Source organism: Lipotes vexillifer, unplaced genomic scaffold (genome assembly GCF_000442215.2).
Source record: "Lipotes vexillifer unplaced genomic scaffold, Lipotes_vexillifer_v1.1 scaffold591, whole genome shotgun sequence".
In the NCBI taxonomy this organism is placed as follows: Eukaryota; Metazoa; Chordata; class Mammalia; order Artiodactyla; family Lipotidae; genus Lipotes; species Lipotes vexillifer.
Genome location: NW_006791954.1, coordinates 3,678,784 through 3,700,415, shown reverse-complemented (window position 1 = coordinate 3,700,415; position 21,632 = coordinate 3,678,784). Strand labels below are relative to the sequence as shown.

Below are 21,632 nucleotides of genomic sequence, written 5' to 3'. Positions count from 1 at the left end.
GGGAATGTGTTAAAAATGCTGGTTCCTGGGCTTCCCTGGTGGCGCAGTGGTTGAGAGTCCGCCTGCCGACGCAGGGGACACGGGTTCGTGCCCCGGTCCGGGAAGATCTCACATGCCGCGGAGCCGCTGGGCCTGTGAGCCATGGCCGCTGCGCCTGCGCGTCCGGAGCCTGTGCTCCGCAACGGGAGAGGCCACAACAGTGAGAGGCCCGCGTACCACATATTTTTTTTTAAAAAAAAAATGCTGGTTCCTGAAAAAGAAATTTTATTTTCTATCTCTTTAATTTTGTATCTGTATGAGATGATGGCTGTTCCCTAAACTTACTGCGACAATCATTTCATGATGTAAGTAAGGCAAATCATTATGTTGGAAAGCTTAAAGGTATACAGTGCAGTATGCCAATTATAGCTCAATAAAAATAAAAAGGAACAACAAAAATAATTTTAAAAATAAAATGCTGGTTCCTAAAAAAAGAGAGAGAAAACGTTGGTTCCTGGGTTCTGCTCCCAGGTGGCCTGGGGAGGAGGCCTGTGAGCCTGCATTTTCAATCAACCTTTGCAAGTGATTCTCGTCCAGCTGTTTGGAGGCCCGCGTTGACAGACTAACTGTACTTGCTAAAACCAAGAGTCTTCCAGCATTGTGGTCACAAGTCACAGGTTCCAGCTAAAGCTGCAAAAGCAGAACCAGGTCAGGCTCAAGTCACCTCCCCCACCTCAGAGCAGAGGACAATCAGCTAATTGCAGCCCTGTGGTTAATGATAAGATGTTATCTCCTCAGGTGTGAGTGTCTTGGCCAGGGTGAGCTCTGTTACCAGGGCTCCTCAGACATTAACACCTCCAGTAACTAGTTTGGGGGGAGGGGATATTTTCAAAATTTCTAAAATAATTTGTGTTATTTTTATAATTAGAAGAAAATGAATCAATAGTATTTAGACCTCATCAACAGATATCTTTTTTTTGGCCTAAAAAATTAGCAAAGGTTGGGGCTTTCCTGGTGGCGCAGTGGTTGAGAATCTGCCTGCTAATGCAGGGGACACGGGTTCGTGCCCTGGTCTGGGAGGATCCCACATGCCTCGGAGCAACTAGGCCTGTGAGCCACGACTACTGAGCCTGCGCGTCTGGAGCCTGTGCTCCGCAACAAGAGAGGCCGCGATAGTGAGAGGCCCGCGCACCGCGATGAAGAATGGCCCCCGCTTGTCACAACTAGAGAAAGCCCTTGCACAGAAACGAAGACGCAGCACAGCAAAAATAAATTAATTAATTAATAAACTCATACCCCCAACATCAAAAAATAAAAAAATAAAAAAAATAAAAAATAAAAGCCCCAGGCTGGAAGCAATGAGTGAATGTGCTGGGGGTTGGGTTGTAGGCAGGGAACAGGTATCCAAGATAAGACAGTCTTCACAATGAAAAGCCACAGAGGCTGAAGACTCGAGATTCCAGCTTTGTGAGCCAACTGGGTCTTCCGTCCCTTGGCTTCCCCTCCCTCCTGTTTTCCATGTGGACAGCTGAGACCCACACCTTCTTTCCTGCGGCTTTACCCTTTGGAGGTCCGGCCACCGGTTGGCAGGGAAGCTCTAGGGTGTGAGGTCTGGCCCTGGCTTATAAAGAAGCAACTGAGACAGGCTTTTTTTTTCTGGCGGGGGTGGGAGGCAGAGGAGCACGGGAGCAGGTAGGGATTACAGCCCTCAGAGGCGTCCTAGCCCAAGGGAAGCACTCCATTTCCTCAAGCCATGAATTTCAAGCTGCTGGTCAACAACCTAGTTGCGAAACCCATTTAGTTAAGTCGGCAACCAGAGTCTTTCACAAACTAAAATAGAACAGAAAATATCCGAAGGCCCTTTAAGCGGTAAAGCACTCTTTCCGGTAAAGCACTCCTTCCTGGAAGCTTTGATTCTGTTTCCCTTAAATAAATCAGCAGGCCTGTTGGGTGGGTCACGATGTGAAATGTATTTCATACTGCAGGTTGCTGTCAAAGCTTAAAAGCCATGGTCTTGGGCACGGCAGGTTCTGATGGCTTGGGCCCTGGCTTCCGACATCCACCTGAGCCACTGCCGGAGTTCACCCTAAGCACGGTCCAGCCAACTTCTAGAAGGAGTGCCCGACCAAGGAGGCCGGGTGGACGGCTGAGGGCTAGATGCCGGGTGGACCAGCTAACACCCAGGCCCCCTGCAGCCTCTATCTCCAGTCCCTCAGCCCAGTGACACGGGCAACTTGCCAACCCCTTCCTGTTCCAGACATGAAGACAACCGCTTGCCCGGTCCTTTGTAGGGCCCTGTTCGACACGGGTCTGCGGCCCACGTCCTGTGCTTGTGGCTTACAGTGGTGCCCCCCCGACCTCACATTGCCCAAAGCCCCTTAGGCAGCCTTCCCACAGCCCAGAGCCACTCAGGCTGCTGGTCCTTGGCTCCACCGAGCAGGGAACTGAGGCCTGTTCCCTGGCCACAGGTGCCGTGGGGCGCATCGATCCACTCTCCACACCCAGCCCTGTCATGGCCAGACACTGGTCACCGCCCTGGGCCCAGGAGTGCCAGGCCAGGGCCAGCAGGCAAAACCGGCTGGGGTTTTTACACAGGAAGGAAGAGCAAGCCGAGGTGGGGGAGGAGGCAGAGGAGGGGCGGAAATGACTGCAGTATCAGCGCCCAAAGGCAGACAAGGGGGAGGCCGGCTCTTCCCCCACCTCTGCCGCCCAGTTTTGACCTTTGTGCTCAGACAAAACAGCCAGTCTGGACCCTGGCACTCACCACAGCCGGGGGATGGGGGGGATTTTCAGAGAGAGTAAGGGGTACGGGGGGGATTTAGCATAAAGGCCCTCCCTGTACACCACCCCCCAGAAGTCCAGTCCTTTTAAGGCGGAAATACTGTGTGGGCAGAGGGTATCAAAGGGGGAATCTGGGGGTGCACAGAGGAAAGGCATCTGGGAACTCCAAAGCCTTCCCTTCCCTCTGCTCAAGCGGCCGCCAGCCAGGCCCGCCTAGGAGAGCAGGGGCAGCGGAAAACTGGCCTCACGCGTGTCTGTCAGACGGGCGGGGAGGGGACGAGGAGAGAGGGCAGGGCGTCAGTATGGTGCCTGGGGAGCAGGGGGCTCACGTTACTGATCTGATCCTGGGTCTTTTTGATCCTCTGGAGTTCCGGTGTGTCCGCCACCACACTGAAGCCTTTGCCCTTGTTCTTCTCAAACTCCTCCTTGTAACGCACCTGGAGGACCAAAGGGTGGAGAGGGATTGGAGTCGAGGCACGGGCAGCAGAGGGCCCCAGCCTGCAGCCGCCTCTAAGGCAGCAAGCAGCCAGGAGAGAGACCCCGACCAGAAACCCCCCTGCAGTGACATACACCTCCACACTCCAACTCAAAGCACAAGCCTTGGCCAAGAAAGTATTAGACTCATGATAATAAACCATTAATATGTATTCAGTGTATCCTGAGTGCCAAGCGCTCTACATGAACTATCTCATTTAAGTCTTGCTGTATACTATCATTAGCTCCATTTTACAGACAAGGAAACTGAGCCGCACAGAGGCAAAGTCCCACGCCCAAGGTCGCAGCTTAGCAGCACATGTCGAGAGCCACCAGGATGAAACCCTCATCTGCCTGACTCCCCACCCTTCACCACTGGCCCGTCTTGCCTGAAAGCTAGAGGAAGAAGGTTCTTTCCAGAGTTCCAATGACTGGCCCAGCCCTCACCCTAGCCAGGATGTGGCTCTACCCGCCGAAAGCCCGAGGGAGTTTCTTTTTTTTTTGCGGTACGCGGGCCTCTCACTGTTGCGGCCTCTCCCGTTGCAGAGCACAGGCTCCGGACGCGCAGGCTCAGCGGCCATGGCTCACGGGCCCAGCTGCTCTGCGGCATGTGGGATCTTCCCGGACCGGGGCACGAATCCGCGTCCCCTGCATCGGCAGGCGGACTCTCAACCGCTGCACCATCAGGGAAGCCCCCGAGGGAGTTTCTAAGTGACCAGCTGAGTGAGGGCTGTACCAAGGGACAAAGTTGGTGCCCAGAAAGCGGGGAGGTAAGACAGCAGCTCGGAAAACTCAATCAATGAGCCTTTGACAGGCCCCGGCGGCTGCCAGGCTGGCTTCTGAGGTCAACGCCACAGGAGGGGATGAAACTGGCGGGGGACAGACAGCACTTCAGAACGGGTTTCCAAGCTCCGGGGAAGTCCCCTACCACACCTCCACTGCCTCCCTCTTTTCTGAGAATTCCATAGAAACCTGAGTACCAGAGGGGCTTGAGTCAGACGTCAGAAAGGACTTCCCAAGCACTAAAAGAATTGAAATATGAAAACTATCCTGTCCTTCCCTGGGGTTTTGAGGAACAGAACGGAGGCTGGAAATGTCCCTGGGGCAGAGAACTGCTCCTTGGCTTTCTGGGTCTTCACCATCCACCTCGGCGCCAGCTGTTCCAAACCCCACCAGCTGCCTGGATTCCCTCCATGGGAGCTGTACTGCCCTAGAGGCAGGTCAGCCCAGGACATGAGGCCCAGGACCTTGGGAATCTCCAGGCAGCTCCCAGGCGTGGAGTCATCTGGCCACATGGCCAAGCTGCACCCGTGTGACCCGACTGACAATACATACCTGTCAGGTCCTCTGCACATCCCCCAGGGGCTGGGGTCCCTGTTTGTGTCCCGAGCCCCAGCTTACCCATCCATGGGGTTCTTGTGCCTAAAAGGTTCCAGAACCTCTTTTGTTCTGATCCAGACTAAAAACAAAGGCCTGGATGTGCTAGTTCCCATCAGACTGGAAGTTAACACAGTGGGTACAGGTACCATCCCACCCCAAGGGCCCAGAATTGCCCAGCATCATCTCCTCCAGGAAGGCCTGGGCCAGCACAGCAACTCTTAGTGTTGGGGGTAGGGGCGTGGAGAGAACCCTCTGGGAAGGGCGCATCAGGAAAGGTAAGAAACTTAGAGTCAGAAATGTGTAGCTCCATATACACTAATATGTATAAAATGGATAACTAATAAGAACTTGCTGTATAAAAAAATAAATAATAAAATTCAAAAATTCCAAAAAAAAATGTGTAGCTCCAGATGCAGAAGCCCAGATCCAAGGCCTCTGGCCTTGGTTTCCTCACCTATAAGAGGACTGTCATAGGAATCAGTTAAAATATGGGGAGGGGGCTTCCTATCACCAAGCATAGGCAAAGAGCCAGAGGGAGCTGGTATGAACATAGGCTGTCTCCCACCTGCTGAGTGATCTTGGGCAACTGACTTAACCTCTCGGGCCTCAGTTTCCACATCTGTAAAATGCGGATCATGATGGACCCATTCCAATTAACGGTGCGGATTACAGACAGTGGCTCTAAAGCAGCAAACACACTGTGGAGCACACAGCAGGGCTCAATGCGTACTGATAAGGGTAGGTGTGAGAGTGCTTTGTCAACCTTAAAGTGCTGAACAAATGCCAGTCCCCCACTCCTCCTCTACTTCCAGGCCCCTAATCCAGGGGAATAATTGTCATGGCAACACTACAATGACATCAGCTGGTTCCCAGGCTCAGGAACTGCCTCTCCCTCCCTGCTGGGGAGGGTAATTCATTTCACTCCTGGCACAGGCGGCCCAGAGAGGGCAGGGCTGGGCGGAGTGGGGGCAAGAAAGGATGGAGGACTGGGCTCACCACTACTTTGCTGTATGTTCCTGGGCTAGTCAGTCCCCCTGTCTGGGTCCCAGCTGATCTCTAAAAGCCCTCCCAGCTCTGGAGTGTGTGACCATATTTATTAAGCACCTGCAGGCCCTGACTATGGAGAATCAAGGGGGGGAAGATTCTCCAGGAGGCTGTTTGGAGCTGGAGTGTGTGGCAGAGGTAAAAGGTGGGGAACCAAGAGCGTGGGGAGGCCCCTGTCTAGAGCCTCGCTCAGCACCCAAGCAGGAGTGTTTGCCCTCATCTGGGATGGCTCACCAGGACATGACAGGAGGCTCTAGGAGGGAAGTTACCTGCCCAAGGTCACTCAACCTGCTTTGTTGGTAGATTCAGGATACAACTCAGCACTGCAGCTAGATAACTGAAGCCTGGATGCTGCCTGGGCCTCCCATCCTGGAAACTCCCAAGGCAGGGCTGGGAATGATGCCTGAGGCCCCTCAGGCCTGAACAACCACAGCCCCAAGAAACTCTACTTTTTAATATGTAAATTTATTAATTATTCTCTCAGGATCTATCTTGTTCATCACTATTGTAGCAAACAGTAGGTATAAACATGTGTTTGTTGGGTAAATGATGAATGAATTGAATGCAGACATAAAATCTCCAAACAGGCAGCATAATTTGAAAAATAAAGCAGAAACTAACACACCATTGTAAAGCAATTATACTCCAATAAAGATGTTAAAAAAAAACAAACTGCCCTGCTGACCCAACATAAGAGAAAAGATCACAACCTTAAAAACTTTTATTGAAAAAACCATACCAACAATTTCCACTTATTATGTGCCTACTATGAGCTGGACCCACATACTGTGTAACCCACCCCCTTCTAACAAAAAAAATCGTTTTAAAATTAGACACACACAGGAACTTCCCTGGTGGTGCAGTGGTTGAGAATCCACCTGCCAGCTCAGGGGACACAGGTTCAATCCCTGGTCTGGGAAGATCCCACATGCCGCAGAGCAACTAAGCCCGTGCGCCACAACTACTGAGCCCGCAAGCCACAACTACTGAAGCCCGCGCGCACTAGGGCCCATGCTCCTCAACAAGAGAAGCCACCGCAGTGGGAAGCCCGCACACTGCAACGAAGGGTAGCCCCTGCCCGCCACAACTAAAGAAAGCCCGCGCGCAGCAACAAAGACCCAACGCAGCCAGAAAAGATAATAAAGAAAGAAATAAAACACACAACATAAAAAAAAGAGGGATTGTGATGAGTTCATAACATAAATGGAAAAAAAACCCAAAATGTTCCCAGCAAAAAATCAAAAATAAATAAAAATAAAATTAGACACACACAGGTGGGGGAGGAGATCCAACGAAAAAGGTCAGTTCTGGAAGCAATCATCAGAAGGCCTAGCGTTCCTCAGCTTTATCATGCCCAAGTTCCATCTCCTCTCCTTTCCAGGAGAGCAGTAACAGCGAACATTTATTGAGTGCTGACTGTATGCCAGGAACTGTTTTAAATGCCTAATATATACTAACATCCTCACAATAACCTTTGGAGAGAGGTAATCCACACTTTACAGATGAAGGCACTAAGGCTCAGAGAGGTTAAATAACTTGCCCAAGGGCACACCGCGAGCGATGGCAGATCCAGCATTTGACCCTCAGCCAGCTCCAGTAAGAGTGACACAGGTATGCTGCCTGCCTTGCTGGTCACAAGATTCAAGATAAGAGAGTGGGAACCCTGCCAAGAGCAGGGCAGAGCATGAGGCTCTGCTACACTCTCCTGTGCCCTGTGGCATGCGCCCTGTGGCATATCCCACGCGCAGCACCATGGATGATGAGGGAAAAATGAAAGAGACCTTTTTCTTGCACTTCTGCCTGGGCTCAGGGGCCACCCCAAGGCTGCTGCCTCTCAGCGCAGGGCTGGCAGTGGGAGAGCTACCAGGCCCAGCCACCAGTGCCCCGCTTCAGCCAGGCCTGGGCAGGACCACCTAGAAGGTCATTTCTGGTCGGCTCTGTGGCTGCTGCCCCCACAAGGGAGGCTCCAGGTGTCCCAGACACCCAAAGCACCACTTTGGGAACCAATCTAGAGACAGGAAAACCAAGTTGAAATAGCATATGGGCAACTTCCCAGAGACTGAGAAGAGACACACCAACGCAGGCCCAGGAAGGGGCCTGGAAAGAGACCAGCTGACACCCGGGTGAGGTGGGGCAGACAAGGTAGGAGAGGCCCCCACTTCCCTTCCCGTCAGCCACTGGCCACGCCAGCCGGCCCTGCCTCCACAGTGGCCGAAGGAACCAGAACCCATCACCGCCCCCAGCCACGCCTGCTCAGCCCTTCAAGCCTCAGAGCATCGGGCCCAGCCCCCAACCTCTAGGTAACTGGGTTTGCTGTTCCTATTTTACCGGGCAGGAAAAAAAAACCCAACTCTTGAGAGGCAAGGGGCCAGACTCAGACCACACAGCTGGGGGGAGGTAGGAGACAGAACCAGGCTTGCGAAGAGGGCAGGACCGGGGTCTCCACCCTCCGCCTATCCCAGCCCCAGCCCCCAGGAGCCCAACTGCAGATTGCAGCAGTGGCCTCAATGCAAAGCCCTAACTCACACCCCTCCCAGCAGCTCCTTAGCTCCCTCCCTACCTCACAGCCTGGCTCAGCCTCTCAGAGCATGTCTGTGGGACCAAAAGCCCTCATCAGAATCACCAGGGCCGCCAAAATGCAGATTCCTGGACCCGCCCAGAACTGCCAAACAGAAACCCCTTGGGCGGGGCCTAGGACTCTGCATTCTAAAAGGCCCCCCCCCCATCCCCACTGGTGACTGGAGCATCCTGGGCGTTAGCGCACAGGTGCCACAGCAGGCTGCAGAGGGGCTTGACTTCTGCCTCCATCACGGGGCTCTGGCAAGGGGCATGGCCTCTCTCACCTGTGTCCCCATCTGCACCACAGGGACAAGGGTTCCTCATCATTAGGTGGTTGTGAGGACTAAATGAGGTCCTATGAAGGAGGCAGTGAGAACCTATTTAGAGTGACTGCCTTTCTCATGATTTCCCCAGCCGGCCCCAGAGCCAGGAGCCCAGGACCCAGGAGGCGAGCAGTGGGGCCAGGCCCCTGGGGGACAGGTATAGGTCAGAAGAGCCTTCAGACCCTGGGCAGGGGTTGCTTCCTCCTACAGACCCCACCCCTCAGGGATCAAGTTCCAGGGGCAAAAAGAGCTGCAGCCCAGCTTTTATGGGATCAACAAAGGCTGAGGGAATTAACAGGGTTTGAATTTCTCCTTCTGAGAGTAGGGGTGTGTGTGTGTGTGTGTGTGTGTGTGTGTGTGTGTGTGTGTGTGTGTGTGTGTGTGTGTGTGTGTGTGTGTCCCTTGCTTCTGCCTGAGTGTGTACACACACTCCCACACTCCTCTCAAGCTGTGGGGTGACTACAGGTCACCCCATGGTGCTCTGGTCTGCCTGCCCCATGTAACCCCTTCCACCTCTGGCCCCAGTAGGCTCCAGACAGGATGGGGAGTCCAGGGTGGTGGTCAGGGCCTGGCTAGGGTCTTCCCTGTGCAGATCAGGCCCAGGCCCCAGCGCTGTCTCAAGCCTACTTCCTGCCAGCTGGGCTACTCAGCCCTCCTCAGTTGGCAAGGCTCTGGTATCCACACCGGCTCCCCCAGTGACTGTAACTTTCACACCATAGCGGGGGCAGGGTCTGGGCTGGCAGATGTGAGCTGCTGCTGACATCAGCTTCCCCTACTTGCTCCCCATCACTGTGGGACACACGGGAGGCCTGAACCTCTTCCATAAAGTGAGACCGATCCTGCCAACTGCACAGGGCTGTTGTGAGGATTGAACATTAATACGCCCAGAGCACTGAGCACTCCATACATTAACTATTAATACATTTATTACCTCTATTGCTACATATATGATCTTAGCAAGTCCCTTACTGTCTCTGAGCCTCAGTTTCCACATCTGTACAATGGGAAAACAGCACCTTCCTCGCAGGATTGCTCGGAAGATTCAACGAGAGAATGTGTGTAGATGGCCCAGGGCTGATTCTCCTTCATGTGACCAGAGAAGCCACATCAAGATCTGGCAGCAGGAGCCCCACTCTGGAGGGATCAGGAGAGATCCCCCTCTGAGGCCCTGGTGGATCCTGCAAGACATTTTCCCGGCCCTGGGCACCCTGCCCACTTGGTTACATTCCCCAAGGGGTCTCTGATGAAGCCCTGCTCTGCCCCACTCCACCCCACAGTCCAAGCCAGGTTTGTCCCAGAAGCCCTCCCAGACCCCCAGGCAGGGTTAGTCGTTCTGGCCAAAAGGTTCTGGACCTTTTGCTTATTCCTCAGTGTCCCCTGAAGATCGGGTTCTCCCTGGCGCAGGAAGCCCGTCTCCTCCCCTACTGCAGTGACACACAGGGCGGCTCCCCACCCAGCAGGCGCTCAGGAAAATCAGGCCCAAGGAGACACAGGCAGGACAGGCCCCCTTCGCAGCCTGCCCTCTGAGGGTGGGTGTGAGTGGAGAGGAGGGGGAGGGGACCAGCTTCCTGGAGGAGGTGGGCTCTAGGGGTCCCCCACAAAATTCCTGAAGCAGAAAAAATCCGACGCCCACACCCCTCCCACCCACTTTAGGTAGGAAGCGGGGTATGCTCTCACCCACTTCTCTGATCAAGTCAGGAAATGTGAAGTAACTGGGGGTGGGGTGGGGGCAGGGAGATTGGTAACTGCTAGGATTTCAGCGCCTTGGCCTTGCTGAGTAACCACAGAAGGAAGGAGCCCTTGCCCAATCCAGGGGTTGCCCCGCCCCCAAGGGGCAGGCCCCACCCCCTCACCTGACTCTGGAGCTCACTCTGTTGCTTGAGGCGGAGGTTTTCCGGGGTGTCGGCCACCATGGTGAAGGACTGCTTGGGGTAGTGTCTGCAGGACAGAAAAAAAAAAGGGGGTCATTGTGGTGGAAGGGGCGGGAACCTCTGGGCTTCCATTCTCTTATCCTTGGGCAAGCCCCTGCCCCTGTCCCAGCATCAGAACCACAATGCCCATTGCCCATGGCCAAGGGGAGGCAAGCGTTTCTCAGACTCAGCCTGGGCTGAATTGGGAAGACACATCAGGCCTGAGTGGCTGGCTGGCCACCAAGAACTCCAAAGGGAGGACATGGAGACACTCTCTAAGGGTTTCAGATCACCCAAGTAATCCATGTCTATTGCACAGGAAGGTCAAGGGGGCCAGGCACCCAGGAGGGCCTCGCCAGGCTGGGAAGAAGATGCTCGTGGGGTTAGAACAAAGCTTTCAGCGGAGACCACAAGTGGAGACCAATGTAGCAGAGAAGGGCAGGAGGGATACAGAGACAGGAGTAAGGGGAAAGGGATACACATATCCAGGGGGGCTTCCAGGAAAAGGCAGTGAGACAAAAAACACACACATCCAGAGTGGTGTTTCAAACAGCTAACAAGGTCCAACATAATCGGAGGGTAGATGAGAGATCAGCTTGAGGCCGAGAAGAGGTCACCACGGGTGACAGATAAGAACACTGTAACAACAGCTGATGTTTCCCTGTGCTAAGGGTGTACATTCCTTAGTTCATCAACTTCTTAAAACAGCCCTATTATCCCTCTTTGACAGACTGGAGAACAGCGGCTTGGTAAGGTTAAACAACGTGGCTAAGGCACACGGCCAGTAACTGGAGGCATCCAGATTTGTAGCCAAACGGTCTCCAAGGACTTAACACCCTGAACCAAACCCTCTAATCTCCAGACACAGGACAGACCACGGTCCTGTCCCCCAGAAAGAGGGCTGGCTTGGAGGTAGCAGGAACCAGTTCAGCCCTCAGAGCCAAGCCTGCGGGGACCTCCAGGACCATCCGGTCCAAGCCCCTTCTTTCTCCCAGAGGAGGAAGTCGTGTGCTGGCGCCAGGCACTTAGCTGACTTCATAATTATTTATCACATCGGTTTACTGTCTTCTCTCTCCACTGCGTCTCTATGAGGTGAGGGGATTCTTGGTCTTTCCTTCACTGGTTTATTCCAAGCTCCCCAAATAATACCTGGTGTTCAATAAATATTTGTTGAATAAACGAATGTCCTACCAGGTGTTGAAGCTGAGCCAGGACTAGAACTCGGGTCTCCTCCATTCCCCTGGGTCATCACAAAGGCCCCCAGCAAACCAGCTAGAGGAGAGGCAGCCCCGAGTCACTGTGGTCTGTGTGTAGATGCTGGTGTGTGAAAGGGCTAGGGGTCTACAAAGGCCCCAGTGACTTCAGGGACTGGTAGGTGGCTTCTCTGAGCAGAAGCCAAAGGCTGGCCATTCTTAGCTCTGGCTGGCCACACCCCACCACAACCATGACCACTAGCCGATGCCAGACTCACAGCCTGTCCCCAGGTAAGAGCTGGATCGCCATCTTCCAGCCAGCCAGGTTGGCTGATGTGCCCTGGAACTGGACACAAGCAGCCCTCCACCTCTGTGTGTTTCACCAAGCCTGGCATGTTCTCCAGCTGCCCGGCCCATCGTGAGTGAGAGCTATTGGTAATCACACACAGACTTCCCCGTGTCAAGGGCAGGACTCGGGGGCTGGAGAACTCAACTAAATGGTGGTGGGGAGGGTGGGGGGTGGCTAGAAGGAGCACAGTGCTGGGTGCTGGCCCTGCCACTGTCTCACAGAGTGATTGGCAAATCATCTTTCCCTCTGAGCTAACTTCATCATCTTGGACCTAGAAGCACAAAAGGTGACTCTAGCTGTGTCCCAACTCGTAGCCTGCACTGCCCCACCTGAGTCCTGCCTCCCAGATCAGTCCAGGCCCAGGGCTCCCCGAGCAGAGGGAAGAGCAAGGCAAGAAACTAAAAAGCAAATACAGGTGCCTGCAGCCATCAACAAAATGTCCCATAGATGAATGTGGGGCTAAGGCTGTGGGTCCAGTCCCAGGCTTGGCCCAACTCCGCAAAGCCAGGGCCACCTATAGCTGAGGTGCGCCATTCAAAATCCCTGAGCAGTTCCAGGAAAAGGGAGGATCAACTGGGAGTCTGTTCCTGGAGACTAGAAAGAGAACAGCAGGAGGGATCTAAGTAAGATCTCTAGCAGAACTGGAGGGCCCTGAGGTCCTAGGAGGGAGGGCTTTGGAGATGACCCTCCCACCAAATCAGAGCCATTATGAAGGTGTCAAGGGGTGGGCAGTGCGGTGAGGAGAGCGTCTGTAAGTAGGGGCTCATGAGCACAGGAGGGAGGTTAGGTCCTGAAGCAGGGGGATGGAGAAGACCTTCAGGGCAGCTCTGACCCAGAGCCTGAAGGGTCAGTTCTGAGATGGTGGCTCTGGTTAGCACTTGGTGGGGAAGGGTGTCTGGCGGGCTCGGAAAACACATATGCACAGGAGTCAGTCTGCAAACCCGTGGTTTCCCATTTGCCTGAATGTACAGGGCTAAAATGGAATGCCAGGTCCCGTGGCCCAAGGTCAGCCAGACGCAACCCCACTCCGCAATTCCTAGGCTCCTGTGCACTCTGCGTTATTCCCCACACACGATGAATATCTAGACGAGCCCTCTGCAGCAATGCACTTCTCCGAGACACTGACGCCAGCAGGTCCATGTTCACATACCTCCTACACGCCACCAGAAGGGTCTCAGGAGACCCCCCCAACATGCAGTGGGTGCCTCTGGATGGGGCTGGCGGGTCTTTCATCTTCTCTTTGGAGCCATCATGACCCCCAGATCTCAGCCCCCCACAGCCAGAACACTAATTCCATCAGAAGGGGAGAGGGGGACCAGCCTAGATGTCGTCGACTCAGCTTAATCTGGTGGGAGGAGGAGGGGGATTTTAAGCCTGCATCAGATTAAGATAGATTAAAGAGGGGCTCTGAAGCCTCCGGTCTCTTACCCTTGCCTCCTAACCCCCAACCCCAGGCCAAAAGAGGCAGGCAGCCATGAGCACGGGCTATATTCCTCCTGCTGGGTCAACCCTGTCCCCTACCCAGAGCCCCCAGCCCTGGCGAGACAACTCTGCCTTTCCCGTCCCCTGCTCACTGCGCTTCGGGTTCCCATGGCAACCTCATCCTCGGCTCAAGGCAGGAGAGCTGTGAGAGCAGGCAGAGAGAGTCTATGGGGGTGGGGGAAGAGACACAGACAGCCAGGGTCCTCAACTGCAGAGGAACCCACGAAGGCAAAACTAGGAGGCTGTGTCTGCAGGATCCTTGCAGACAATTTAGTTGAGGAAGACAGGTGCCACGGGTTTGTTTTTAGAAGGGAGGATATGCCAGAACACCAGTGCTGTGCCCCTCCCCCATCCACATGACTGCCTTCCAAGAGGGCTACAATGGATTTGACCTCCTTCCAGAAACGACTGCTGGGAATTCTACCTTTTCCCTCCCTCTCTATCCTCAGGTTGAAGTGGCCCCGCAACCCATTACCCTCAGATCCCAGTTGAGATGAATGGATATATGCGTATCCCAATGCAGGCGCAAAGGCAGAAGAGGGGTCTCCCCGCCCCCAGCTAGAGACCCCACTGGAACCCCAGCCCCACCAACAGACTGGGCCATGGTGAGGGAACGAGGGACCAGGGTGGGGAGAACTGGGTGTCCCAACCCTGGGCTGGAGCCGCGTCCAGAGCACAGCTCTTCTTTGTCCCTTCTGTGGGCCAGCCTGCACCCGGTCCCTTGTTAATCATTCCAAGCGGTGGGCCCTCTGCCGATGCCCCTCCCCACCCTCAATGGCAGTATCAGCTGCTCTGGGAAAGAGAGAGGCATGGAGAGAGCCCACTAGGACAGGAAGTCTGGGGGGCAGGACAATCAGGCAGCTGCTGGCAGCGGCCCAGGCCTCTAGGAAAACTGAGAGTCACATAAAGTGACTTCTGGATACACTGTATCCTGTGCACATTCTCTCCTGAAACATGCCACAAGGCTTTGGGCTAAAAAAGGCAGGCGTTATCACTGTGCCCATTTTACAGATAAAGAAACTGAGGCTCAGTGTCAAGGACAGAGATCTGGCCCTGTCAAGGACAGAGATCTGGCCCAATGCACTCTCCCCTATACCACACCTGCCCAGACAGCTAAGCACAGGCTGACATCCCTCCCCCACCAGGTGAACACCTGCCCACTCCCAGCTCTGCGGAAAGATATGCTTGGTTGGGTCGGTAGAGAACTTCCTCTTCTAAACCCAACCAGTTTCCAAGCTTGGCTATTATGAGAGAACCCTCTGGGGTCTCTCAGCCACCCCCAGTCAGAAGCCACCTACTCCGTAAGACACTTCGAAAGCAGGTGTCTCAAGAGTCCAGACATGACCTGTGGGAATGCAGGAGAAGGGGGGCTTGCCCCAGAGGACCTCTGAGTCAGCCTCCTGCTTGGAGGGACAGTGAGGACAGGGAGGATGCTGAGAAGCTGCAGGGCTCCTGCTATGGTCTTACTGGGGACAGAGATCACCTGTAGGAAGCCCCACTCCCAGTCCCGCCATCAGCTGTGTTCCAGAGGCAGAAGAAGAACAGACCAGATATCCTGGAAGCCCAGCTCCCCCTTTCTACAGGCAACCTCGCCTCTTCCAGCCTTGGATCCCTTCAAAAACCACAGCTTTTTGTTCAAGGAGGAACAAAAATACATCAACAAAAGCAACAAGGAGCCTTTGGTTTCACCAAAAGGGGGAGGAAAAAAAACCCACAGCCCCTACATCCTGCCTCTGGAAGAAGCTGCTGATTCCCCTGCTGGGAACACTGCCCACGGGCAGGCGGGCAGGGAGGGCTCCCTTCTCACCCAGTTTCTCACCAGTTCCCCAGGCCAAAGGGGCTGAAACGGTGGGGATAGGAAGCAACAAGGAGGCATTGTTTGACCAGAGGGAAAAAAATGAGCAGCCAAAAAGATCAAGGCTAGACATGAAGAAGAACTTACCAGCCCTCAGTGGTCGTGGACAAAATGAAAAATGGCAAAATACACAAAGAGAAATGACTCTGCCAAGTCAGGAAAGGCATGGAAACACTGCGCCTCAGTTTCCTCATCTATAAAATGGGCTGCCAGGAAGCAAAGTGATCCCTGAAGTTCCTTGAGGCCCTGACATCTGAGTATAAGGATTTGGGGGTGAGAGAGAGGTAGGGGCTGCCTAGAGGCCACACTGCTCACTGTGGATACCCCTTTGGACTCCCCACTCCCAAACACAGCACACACACCCATCCCACTCCCTCTCCTGGTGCTACCCCCAGCTCCCCAAGACATCTGATCCCATTTTTCCCAGTCAGAGGCAGAGAACCCTGTGGAGGTGGGAAAGCCCCAGTCCCTATTCCTGGACTTTGCCCGCTGCTGCCCCATCCCCTAAGAGCAGCTGGGATTCAAGACAGTTTGCTAGAACCCAGAGATACTTCAAGCCCCACCAGCACAGGCCCCACTCCACTCTCTGAGGCCTGGGGAAGGAATAGGACCACAGTCCCTTGTTCCCCAGAACCAGGGACACCTCCACCCTCCTCAGTCCCTCAGCCCACAGCTCAAGGCAACTGAAGGACAGACCCCTACCACTGCAGTCAGTGAGGAGGGGAAAGGTACAATTGAGCATCCCCCGCTTTCTTCCCCAGCCCATGTCCACCCACTACTTGACACCTCCAAAGCTGGTTCCCCTGGCCTGCAACTCTGCCTCTGTCCCCCTGACCCCCACCCCCACCCCCCTGTCCTCCGGGCTCCTCAACTATTTGCATGGAGACAAAGGACCAGGTTTGTTCGTGGACCCATCTGCCCCACTTTCAGAAAGAATAGTTTACAAAACAGATCATCGAGGGCATAAATATTCCTATAACAACTGGAATAGGCTCACCCCACCTACCCAGAAGCTTCAAGAGAGAATTCGATTAACAGTGGGCTCTTCCCCCACTGGCTATTATGCAAAAGCAGGCATGCTCCCCCCTACCTTGTCATAGCAAGGCTGAGTGCCTATGGCCTGGGAAGTATGAACACAAACACAGCCTATACAAGTCCAACACCCTGGCGTTTCTCCCTGGCCCCACAGCTGGCGGCAGCGTGTGTATCTGTATATGCACAGGCACGTGTGTAAATGTACGTCCTTGGGGGTCCACTACCACCCAGAAGGCTGGCTGTGGGCTCTGGCCTATGTTCTCTCCCCGGCTTCACCCCAGATAAGTCTGGTGCAAAGAGAGAAATAGAAGAGGCCTTTTTGCTGCTTTCAGTCACTTTCCAGAACTTAAATCTCAATCTTGAGAAGCCACTGAAGAGAGACAAGACAGCTTTCTTCTTTCTCTTGCCCACCCTTCCTGCAAGACTCTGGCTCAGGGACTAACCAGAGATCGGCAGAACGTAGAGGCCCCCCTGCACACCAAACCTGCACACTCCCTCCCTGGGTGGGCTCAACTCCCTGGCAAAGGGCCGGGGGCCGGGGGCTGGGAGCGATCACCTGTCCCTCTGGGTCCTGAGTGGGACGTGCTGAAAAGCCAGGCCTGAGCTTCACAAAACAAGGCCAGGCTGGCCTCATCCCGGAAACTGCAGGATTCAGGAACTGGATTATTACTGGGGGTTGGAGCCAAAGGCAGGAAGAAAACGGGAAGGGATGAGAGTGAACACTCAACACCCGTGCCTGGCACATCGCAGGTGCACAAAACTTTTTGGTCTAGGCTCCAGCATCCCTGGGTAGGAATTTTTAACCACGGGAAAACTGAGGCCCGGACAGGTCCGGAGGGCGCCCCGAGCAAGCCGGGCCTGCCTCTGGGTTATCCTGGAATCCCCATGTCTGGCTCGCTGGCAAGGACCTGCAGCTCAGCAGATGCCAGCTGAGGGAGTGTGGCTGCCTCGGGCCAGGTGCTACCACAGCGCAAGTGAAACACAGCTGGGCCACAAATCCCCCAAGTGTTTGGCCCCTCATCCAGGGTCCTTCCCAGGTAACATCCCAGCTGGGCCAAAGGTCAGCTAGGCGTGGAAGAATAAGGAGGACTGTAAAGGCTCAAGGAATGGAGAGGGGTCAACCTGCTTCTCTGGCTGGAGGCCAGGAGAGAGACGGGGGAATCTCACCCTCGGCAGGTTGGAAGCAGCATCCCAGGAGGGGTGTTTTATCCTCTGCCTTCCCTGGAGCCCCCCCAACCCCTGCAGGAGCTACCCACCCCTACTTGCTGCAGCCTCCCTAGAAGAGGGTGAGAAAAGTAAGCTGGGACTTCGGCACTAGACTGAGAACAGGCAGAGAAAACAAGGACCAAGCCTCCGATTTCCTTCTTCCAACTCCCAGTGCTTGCTGCATTCTAGGCTACCGGAGTCTTAGGAAGAGACACGAAGAAGCCTTAGTCCCTGCCATCCACTGGGCTCCGGGCTCAGCCAGACTTCTGCCTGGAAGGGCCGAGGCGCTGAAGCTGCCCCCAAAGGAGCCTAGGTGCCCAGAATCTAGCCTGAAGTGGGCCAGCAATCAAGGGGTTAACTGCCCCAGCCTCTGGCTTTGCTGAACCCCACCCTACTCCCCAACAGAGGGAGGAAGTTGCAGAGAATCAGGGCTTGTGTGAGCCTTTAAGAATTTGAAGAATGTCCCATTTCCCTGGGGGGGGGGGTGGGAGGGGTCGGTAGGGGGAAGGAGACCAGTGGAAGCTAATAGAGGAGAAGGGGCAGCTGAAGGAGGAGCCAGGACAGAGCTGTGACCCTCCCTCCACCCCAGGCAGTCTTCCCAGTGCCCCAATCCCTCCCAGAAGGGAGGTGATGATTCATGGTGCTTCTTGGGCTTGAGATTTTATCAGAAAATCTGTTTTCCCAGCACCTGGCACAGGTTGGCATCTAGCAGCCAGCAGGACAGGCAGTAAGCGCCTGATGAATGCTCCAGCCCCAAGGAGATGAGGCTGTGGTATATGCAGGGGAGGGGAGGGCAGTAAGGGGGAAGACAGCCTTTCACAGGGGTTTAAGGCCCCAACTCCTTTTAGACAGGTCCCAAAGTTCCCCTCCCAGGTGAACTTCAGCTGCAGAAAACCTGCTGACTGAGAATTTAAAAAGAAAAAGAAAAAGGACTCAAGTCGGATCCTGAATCTTTTTGAACAGATCTTGCCGCCTACTTGCAGTGACTTGACCTTCTGAAGCCCCACCTAGTAGCGTGGCTGTGAGGTCCTACATGAGCCCTGAGCTGAATGCAATCAACCTGAAACTGCATGGGATGGGATGGGGGTATCCCCCTGGAACGGGGGACCCCACCTCTACCCACCTCCCCACAGTAGACCAGAGCAAACTCCACTGGAAAAGACATGAAGGTCTCCACCCCCCACCAGGCAGGGAATAGATCTGCCTGGGACCAGGCCGCTCCCTTCATGCTGCCCCCACTTCTCAAGAAATGACTGCTGGGAAGGGCCGTGGCCAGGAACCCCCAGGCCTAGTGCCCAGACCGGCTGGTAGGGGGCAGGGGAGAGGAAACAGTCAGGTGCTGTCATGGGGAAAGAAATGTAGAAGGTGAAGTGGAGAACAGAAACAGGACTTTCTTCTTGAAAGACCATGCTGGATCCCTCTCACACAGCAGGGTGCGCTGGAAGGAACAAGCTTGCTCGCTCTGCGGGGTTTGAACTGGCCTGTTGGGAAAGCCTCTTCCCTTCCTCGAGCTTCGGTTTCCTTCGCTGTAAAATGGGCATGTTAACAGCCCTAACTTCATCCAGCTGCGGTGAGGAGGACTCAACATGGCTAAAACATATGGAGCAGAGTGTGGAAATGCTGGGCCACGTCACGGAAGCACTAGGAGGGAGCCCAGTGCCCGCCCCGCCCCGCCCCGCCCAAGGCAGGACTCACGCGTTGCAGTAGGGCTTCTTCTCGTAGCCCTTGTAGTTCTTCATGTTAAGGGTCATCTTGCAGGTCTCGCAGTGGAAGCACGCTTTATGCCAGAACTGGGGGCAGAGGCGGAGGGAGGACACGCGTCAGACACCAGGATTCAGGAAAGCGGCTCGGACCCCAGGAAGGAGCGCTCCACCCGCGAACACAGCCACACCCCAGGTGAGCCGGGGCCATCTCAGGTCCCAGGCTCTGGCAGCTGATGACACCACCCTCCCCTGTCCCATTGGAGCTATCCGGAGGGGGGAAGAAGGGCACACGCAAGGTTGAGTGGGGAGGAGGCGAGTTATAATAGTGGCGAGCAGTCCCCAGAAGATCTGCGCCGCTTCCCCCAGACCATTCCCTCTGACCCAGCAGAAGCCTCATTGCTTATGCAAAGCTGCGCCAGGGTTGCTAAGAAGCCGGTGCTGAACGTGAGGGGCAGCTCCTCAGCCTTGGCAGAGGAGGAGGGCCCAGCCCCCATGCACCCAGTCCCTCCTAGCTCCCACACCAGGGCCTCCAGACACACCTGGGCCTCCAGACAGACACACCTGGACCTGGGCGATGCGCCGGCCCCAATGCCTCCCCGCTTCCTGAGCGACCCCTGCCCAGACTGGGTGTGGGTGCCCCAGGCTCTAGCCACCACACCCACACCCTTCCCCCATCCCTCAGCTGGTCTTCCTCTGAGGCACCGCCCTCCTCTGCTTGGAGGTGGACCCCCCCACCCTCAATAGTGGACATCAAAGCCCTACCCTGACTACCTGTGTGACCTTGGTCAGGACCTACTCTGAGCCATTTCTGCGTCTGTAGAATGTAAATCATAATACCCACCTCTCGGGATTGTTGAGGTTTAAATGAGAAATCACCTACAGAGCCCTCAGCGTAGCACATGGCATCCCTACATACTCGGGTGTCAGGTGCTGGGCGGGGCTCGGCAGCTTGGCGGGAGGTGGGTGTGTCTTGGGGGTGCAGGTGGGGCTCTGCCGTGCCCAACCACAGCTACAATGCGTGTGAGTGAGAATGCGTGGCAGGGAAGACTCCAGTGAAGCCCAGGGACCCAGAACAGAACAAGGATCCATCCAGTGTGGCTGAGGGAGGGGAAGAGAGTCAAAGACCATACGGGCAGGGGAACTGATGCAACAGAGGTGAGCCCATCCTGAGAAACACTGATGCTCACGCGAACCCAAGCAAATGAGAGAAATCCGCCCCTGGCAGCCCAGGACGAGGCCCCCGGATCAGCACCCACCAGGAGTCCAGCTTCCAGGACCCCAGAATCCCGGCTGCTGGGGTGACCCAGCTGGCCCGTCCCTGCCCCACTTCCCAGCAGCCAAGGGAGACACTCCTGACCCCTCAAAGAAAGAGGCCAGAAGCCAGGGAAGGGCACAGGGAGACTTTCAAGGTGCCCAGCACACGCCCAGTTCTTGGCCACCTGTCAGGAAATTCCCCCAAGGAGGTGCTTTTCAAAATGTGTTTCCCAACCAAGGGGTGCTTCTAGGACACTTTGGAGAAGGGGACAGAGAAAAGGAAGCTGAGACGTTGCCAAACCACCTCCCTCACCCTGGCCCACTTCAACCAGAGACGACGGGGTAATTTGGGGGATAATCACCTTCCAACAGGGTACTTTCCCCATCAAGGAGACCCAAAGGACTCTCCCGTGGCGGAACAGTAAACGAAGCGACAGGAGAACTGCTCTTTGGGAAGGTCAGCGGGAAATCTGGAAGCAAGGGATGTGGCTGGTGTAAGCTGGGCCTCCACCCCAACCGGGGCCTGTCCCTGAGTCCAGCCCACACTCCTACCGGTGCAAAACCCCAGCACAGACAACCCACCGGAAAGCTAGAATGGGGTAGTCCCTGCCCCCACCAGCCCGCGAAGTGAAAGCCCCTGTCCCTCCCCCAATGCCTGGGAGGCACTGGCAGAGTGCCCCAGCCCTGTCACCACCCAGTCTGCTGGCCTCTGCCTGCTTAGCTGCACATGTCCCTGCCTGGGCCCCTACCCCCGCAGGGGCCTGCCAGGAAAAACATTCCCTGGAATCCAGACCATGACCCACTTTCACACACACGTAGGCAGGAATCCGCACTGTCCTAGGCCTGGGGACCTCCGAAGCTGCCCCCTGATTGACTTGGGGGAGAGAAGGAGAGAGACACAGACACTTCCACCCTAGCAGACAGCCAGGTCCCCCCCTCTGGAGCCAAGCCCCTTGGGAAGGGGGCAGAGTATACTGGCCAGGCTGGGGTACAGGGCCAACAGCCAATCCGGGGGTTCCACAAGACACACACACACACACACACACACACACACACACACACACACACACACACACCCCCCCCACCCCCCACAGGGAGGGAGGGG

The 21,632-nt window shown here is 55.3% G+C and overlaps 1 protein-coding gene across 1 annotated transcript in view; it reads right to left on the bottom strand.

Annotated features, from left to right (window-relative positions):
- Positions 1–21,632, bottom strand: part of LASP1 (LIM and SH3 protein 1) — a 37,575-nt gene that overhangs the window by 10,875 nt on the left and 5,068 nt on the right. The window contains exons 2-4 of the mRNA XM_007465148.1: positions 19,266–19,360; positions 10,394–10,478; positions 3,090–3,197 (exon numbers count right to left, since the gene is read on the bottom strand). Coding sequence (XP_007465210.1) covers positions 3,090–3,197; positions 10,394–10,478; positions 19,266–19,360 — 288 coding nt within the window. The remainder of the gene's footprint in view (positions 1–3,089; positions 3,198–10,393; positions 10,479–19,265; positions 19,361–21,632) is intronic.